This window comes from Quercus robur, chromosome 8 (genome assembly GCF_932294415.1).
Source record: "Quercus robur chromosome 8, dhQueRobu3.1, whole genome shotgun sequence".
In the NCBI taxonomy this organism is placed as follows: Eukaryota; Viridiplantae; Streptophyta; class Magnoliopsida; order Fagales; family Fagaceae; genus Quercus; species Quercus robur.
In genome coordinates this window covers 2,878,145-2,885,037 of record NC_065541.1, presented here as the reverse complement: position 1 = coordinate 2,885,037, position 6,893 = coordinate 2,878,145, and the positions used below count along the sequence as shown (strand labels likewise).

Here is a 6,893-nt window from a genome sequence, read left to right as displayed (position 1 = left end):
TTATTGCATTCACATACTGTCAATTATATTAAATGCTATTTAAGATGAGTTGTATTTTCGCAAAGGACAATATCTCATCCCATGTCATTTCAATCAATTTATGGTACAATGAGATGCTAGGCCTATTTTTGATTTTACAGAGAGCTCCCCTCAAACCAACTTTATATATGCTTATGCGCAATTTTTTTTTTTTTCTTTTTCAAATAAAAAAACTCAGTTATTTACTTTCTCCGAAATCCTTTTTATTGACTTATCATGGGAGCTGTTTTGTCCAATCTCACTAGTTGGTATCTAAGGTAGTGAGTGCGTTTCATATTGGCTAAGGCATTTGTACTCTAGTTTTCTTCCCAACCTTCCCTGTAGCCTGTAGGCTGTAGGTAATGGAGGAATTGGTAGTTAAGGGCCGTTTGGTACGTAATTTTAAGCAATATTTTTCAATTTTAAAACAACATTATACGTATTTCTATATATTTTTTACCCGCACGTATTTTCAAAAAATACAAATAACATTACTAGAACAACATTACCAAATGACCCCTATATATTCTTTGCAATAGTGCCCTACAATCATTTACAATGGGCATCAAAATCCTTATTATAATTCCATAAAATCAAATTTCTGTAAGATGGTTATGAACTGAGCTTTGTTTTATATACAAACTTGCCAACATGAAAAGAATGTTATTTTTTTGGGGAGGGGGGGGGTGTGGAATGTTATTGAATGTCTTAAAGGTATTGGTTTAAGAATTATTTTTAGAAACATTTTTATGGGTAAATGATAAAACAATTAATTTTTTTTGTCACCTTTTTATATTTCCTATGAAATTAATTTTAAAATTTTCTTAATATAGTTTATTAACAATTGCTCTAAGGACACCCGTTAACATAACTTTATATATATATATATATATATATATATACTCGTGTTCTGGACGAACTACACTGGGATGCAGGTCTATCTCTAAGTTGGATAGTTGGCTGCCTAAAGGGTTGGCGTAGATCTACGGATCTAGACCTTGGTTCCTGGTACAGATCTACCGAAGATCTGGGCCTGGGTTCATCATACTCTAAGGGAGTCCTATACCTAGATTGGTCAAAGCTAAGTCTAACCGTTCCATCGACTAACTGTTGGACAAAATCTAGATCTGGGTTCCTAACTGGTTTTTGGATCTGTAGATGATGGTTCTCGTTATCTATAGTCCAATGTGCAGGGAAAGTGACTTCAGACCATTTCAGGGTTCTGGGTACCTGAACTGTGGATCTAATGTCTGGGGTTTGGATAAGGGTGGTTTCACCAGCCTTTCTCTTGTCTACTGCCTGGATAGACATGTTTGTTCTCATGCACTTATAATACACTCTGTATATAAGAGCAAGCTGCCTGGTGCCATGTAACAAGAATGTTCCATGGGTTTTGATGTTGAGGGTGAGGACCTTCAAGATGTGAGGGCCGTCAAGTGCTACAGTGAGATTGGGGAAACAGTTGAAATGAATTGGTCCGCCGCTCAAACTAGATTCCATGGTGCCTAGAAGACTGTCGTTAAATCTCAGGTGACGAGTGTCTCTAAGGGCCATAAGGATTGAATTGTTCAACCCTTCTCTGATCAAAGGTTTTACTCCAACTTGGACTAAACCGAGGTGAAGGAATTTATGATCATTGTCCCTGTGAGCTTTCACGGCTGCAGGGGATAACAAGTGGCATGTTTCATACTCCTTGTTAATGCTATAAACTTGTTCTATAGTCCTAACATGGTAGTCTGTTTTGAAAGTCTTTTTCAATGTCCACGATGATGACTTATAGACCTGGTTTGTGGGTACCTTTGGTATGTTCCAATCTCCTAACTTCTGATCTAGATCTGAGAGTTAGTACGACTCCGAGTTTATCATTCCATCATCTTGAGGAATCTCAGGGAGGGTTGTACTGCTAGATCTAATGCTGGTGGATAAATCACTCCTTCTAAACATCCTACTCATCATTCTGGATTAAAAGCCTAAGAAATCAATTACAACCTAGACTACCTTTATCTTCCAATTTCTGGATCTAACCTTAGATCTAAAACAGGGTGTGTTCTTAAGAGCTTGATGCCTTCTGTGAATACTGTCACTGCTTACTGCCGCTTTTCCCTATTGTTGACGCACACGAACCTTTCCACTCATACCCTAACGCTCTCCTGGCTCCACGGGAATTACTGTTTGGCTCAGGTTCAAAACTCAACCTCGGTACTTTAGACTTACTGGGCAACAGGTAGACACAGAACCGGACTGACACTTCTCAGTAGTACACATCTGCAAAAAACTTTGGGTTGAAACATAGATAGGAAAAAGAAGATAACTGGGAAATAAAGGATTATCTCAAACGAATAATCACAGGATAATAAACAGAAAGAATGAACGGGAGGCTCAGCCTACCACCAAAAGAAAGAACAGTAAACACTGACTAAGATGAAGTAGTAGATGAAGAATGCAACATATGGGAGTGGAAGTGCTATCAGAAAATAGATGTAAAACAAAATAATGTTTGTTAGAGATAACATACTCAAAATAATGTATAACCACAAAATAATGGATAACTATGGCAGTATAACCAGCCAACTTGATTGAAATATATAAATATAAATATAAATATATATATATATATATATATAAAATAGTTAGAAAACTTCATTTTTTTTTTTGAGTGAAAAGACTTCTTAATTAAATTAAAGGTCATGCTCATAAGTGCCCTTAGGGTAATGGTCAACAATCTATTTTATGAAAGTTTTAACACCACTTCTATTGGAAATGGAAGAAACTGTCAAAATATTAATTTTTTCTTTTTCTTTTTCCATAAAAACTTTCTTTAAATGAATTATTAACCATTGCCTTAAGGCCTCGTTTGGGAGGAGGGAATGGAATGAAATGGAAATAAATAAAAAGAATAATTTTAGAATATTCTTCTCTTCCCTTGTTTGGGAGTTTTAATAGAGGGAATGGATAGCTCATTCCTTTGTTTGGGAGTTTAAGTAGGAGATAATGGAGTGGGTAGGAGGAAATACTTATTATTCTCTATTCCCTTAAAACCTCAAATTTTCATTCCTCTCGAAATTGGGAGGAATAGGAGGGAATAAAATTAAATTTAATGATTTTTTTTACTAAAACTCCCAAAATACCTCTATATATTCAACAATTTATTTTAAAATAGGGGTCTAATAATAATATTGTCATAAAACGATTCCGTACTATTCCCTCCATGTTGCTCCCAAACAAGATTATTTACGTTCCATTCATTTTCAATCTTTTCCATTCCTTTATTTCAAAATATCAAATCAAGGTTACATAATTCCATTCCATTCCATTCTTTTCAATTCCTTTCTTTTACTTAAATACATTTCATTCTATTCCATTTTATTCATTTCCATTCCCTTATAATCATTCTATTTCATTCCCTTATGAACTCCCAAACGGAGCCTAATAGTATCCATTAGCATTTCGCTTAAATTAATAGACCTTACTTATCAATAAATAAATAAATAAATAAATAATACAGCTTAAAACATCATTGTAATGTCTACACTGTGGCAATTATGAAAAGTCAATTTCGTTGTGTTTAAAGATTTTTGAGTTAGTTTTTAGGATGTTTCGGCTGTCCAAGTAAAACAAGCACCTAAGTAATTAATGACTGCCTTTTGAATCAGCTCGATGGCTTTCACCTGCCAACGGGTAATACGAGCAAGAGTAGTACAATCGGATACCTTTAGAGTAATAGTAAATAATTTATTAAAATAAAATTTTTATTAGAAAAAGATAAAAAAGTAATTAATATTTTGACAGTTTTTTTCATTTTCTATAGAAGTGGTGGCTAAACTTTCTTAAAAAAGATTATTAACTATTGCCTTAAGGGTACTCATTAGCAAGATCTTATGAATAAAATCACTTTCTAATAGCATAATTGAACACTTCAATATGTAGTTATAGAGCAATGCCATAAACACAAAAAATTTATAACTCTTGTCACAATTTGTCACATGACAAGTTTGTAGCAAAAATTATTGACCTTTTTTTTTATTTCTCTAGCATTTTTCGTAGTTATATATTACACGTATTGATTTCCAAAACTATGGTCCATTTGGATTGAAATAAAGGAAGGAGGAGTAATATAGAGTGGAGTAAATTTAGTTTAAAATTAACATATTTTTAGTCAATTCTATTTTACTTCCTTCTATTCCTTTTTCTTTCCACCTCCATCCAAATGGCCCTATTTCCCAACATTATATAATGTTTATTAAAATTTAAAAAAAAAATCATATATTTTTATTATAGGTAAGACTTAGATACAGTACTTAGGTGTTGTTCCTTAAATTCTCCTTTTAAGATCCTGCCATCGGAATTTTTTCTCATGGGATAAAAGTGTATTTTTTAGTTAAGTAACCACATAATTGAATCATAAGAGAGAATCCTAAGAAACAATACATAAATTATCATACCTAAATTCTATCCTTTTATTATATATAAATTTGCCAACATTAATTACGTCAACTATACACGTCATTTATACACGTGAAGTATGACACAGTCACAACTAGCTTTCCCATTGCAGGTCATATCTATCTCCTATCACATGTTAGACAATCGTAAAAGCCTAGAGAATAAGGGCAAATGCGATGCACATCCAGCTAGAAGAGGCAGACTATTGGTACTAATTTAAATGCAATACAAAAAGTGCACTGCAGGACAGCATAACTTGCACGATGTGTAGGAGACTAATAAGTAATCAACTTAATGATTAATAAATACCATTCCCCACTGCTATTAAACTGCACATGTAGATGTAGGTGCAACTTGTCGGTTTCAGTAATCTCAAAAAAGTCTGGTAAAATAATTTGTTATGGAATAAAAAAAATTAATTAACATTTTAATTTGATGATAAAAAATAATTATTAAAAAGTAGATGTTATTAAAAATTAATTAATGTCTTAATTTGATAATAAAAAATAATCATCATAGATTAAATACAATAAATTTAAAATTCTATTGTATATATATATATTTTTATCAATGATGTTAAAGATGCTATATTTTCATAAACTTTTTGCATCATTGTTGACATCATTTTTTCAATGATGTTAAGGACACTATATTTTTCTTAAACTTTTTACATAATTGTTGACATCATTGCAACATCATTATGTCATTCTTATTATATATCAATTACAATAAACAAGGTAAATTAACAATCATAAAAAATGCTATCCATAAACTTATAATATATATATATATATATATATATATATTGAGAAGATGATTTGAACACGTAGGTACTGATATGAGTATTGGGGGATGAACAGGTGTCATTTGAATTAACTGTACTTTTTATGAAGTTATTTTTTTGCTTAACACGTAAGTATGTTGTATACCAAGCTATATAAATATAGACCTACAATTTCTTCCTCCCTTAACAAGGATTAATCCCACCAAAGTTCTCTACACAGAGGTTGCTTGCTGTCCCCTCTTATAAAACATGAAGGTAGGTAAACTACGTTAATTACAAAAGGCTCTAGAAAACAACAAAAGTTTTTGTATATATTTAGAATTATTAATTACACTGTGTTTTTTATCTTATTGTGTAGCAAAAAATTGTTATCAAGGTGCAAATGACTAACGACAAATGCAGAACCAAGGCCATGAAGATTGCCGCAAAAACACGTGGTTAGCATCAAACACTTCATAGTTCTTTTTGGCTTTTGTGAAACTATAGTACATGAGCTCATTTTCACTTTAAAACATAATGTACAGTTTTCGTAAAGCATCATCGCATTTTTTTTAAGGTACAATTGTGATGTACTTTTTTTCGAGAAGCAATTGTAATGAACTTTAGAATAATAAACAAATAAATTGATGAAAATAACTCATCCAAACACATAAACGCTCATTATTTATTCTATAGGTGTGATATCGGTGGCATTAGAAGGGTCGGACAAAGATCAGTTGCCAGTGATTGGTGAAGATGTTGACTCAGCCAAGTTGACCTGCTTGTTAGGGAAGAAGCTTTGCTATGCATCCATATTGAGCGTGGAGGAAATGAAGCCCGAAGAGAATGAAGTTGAAGAATTGGATGATAAGAACCAAGAGAGTCTGAATTGTACCATTACACCAAGTTATCCACCATTTCCCAGGTTCTATGAAGTGGTAGCCTATGATCCGAGTCCAAGTTCCTGCTTCATCATGTGACCAACATTTTATTGATTATTGAAACCTAGATCCAATTTTTTTTCCCTCTCTTCTTGTTTTTGCTAATTGTGTAGTGTGTTATGTTCATTCTATTGCGATAGAAATTGGGTGTCCTAAAATACAATTCTTGTTAGGTTGACCTTAATTAATTTTGTCAATTGGCTGAAATAAATTAGTACTTTATTGGTATATATTTTTTGAATAAGCATGTCTGCTGAGGATTTTGATGCTTCATGTGCAAAAAGAATAGATAAACCCCCTTATTTTATATTTTATAAAAAGTCTTCACTGTTGCCATCATGATCGTAACCTAGCTCGTTGTATTAAAAGATTCAAAAGGTCTAGCTAATTAATTAATAGCCCATGTGCACCCGGAGGTTCCAAGTATCCCATTCGAGCGAACTAGGTGAAAGCAGATCAGTTTCCACTACGAGATCATTCTCTCAATTACATTCCATCCAATATTTTAGCCATGATGGATTGCAAGTCAATAATAATCTCTTAGCCTCCAGTTAACACTTTTATTCATGGCATCAAAGCCATAACCTAAGCTAAAACGTAACCTAAGCCAAACATGTCTTCTAACTCATCATCTCCTACAACCAACACAGCTTCAAATTAAACAAATTCATTGCATCAAACATTATTGCTCATTTTCTCAAACATATCCAACCTTGTATCAATATAGC

The 6,893-nt window shown here is 32.7% G+C and overlaps 1 protein-coding gene across 1 annotated transcript; it reads left to right on the top strand.

Moving 5' to 3' along the window:
• Positions 1-5,408: 5,408 nt before the first annotated feature.
• Positions 5,409-6,355, top strand: LOC126694198 (heavy metal-associated isoprenylated plant protein 47-like). Its single transcript, XM_050390275.1, has 3 exons — positions 5,409-5,500; positions 5,604-5,682; positions 5,921-6,355. The coding sequence occupies exons 1-3, from the start codon at positions 5,495-5,497 to the stop codon at positions 6,202-6,204; spliced, it is 369 nt and encodes a 122-aa protein (XP_050246232.1). The 5' UTR covers positions 5,409-5,494; the 3' UTR covers positions 6,205-6,355.
• Positions 6,356-6,893: the final 538 nt, after the last annotated feature.

Bases quoted from the DNA above. Each gene is read 5' to 3' on its own strand.
- LOC126694198 (XM_050390275.1), top strand. The intron at 5,683-5,920 runs GTTAGCATCAAA...TTTATTCTATAG, and splicing joins GATTGCCGCAAAAACACGTG to GTGTGATATCGGTGGCATTA.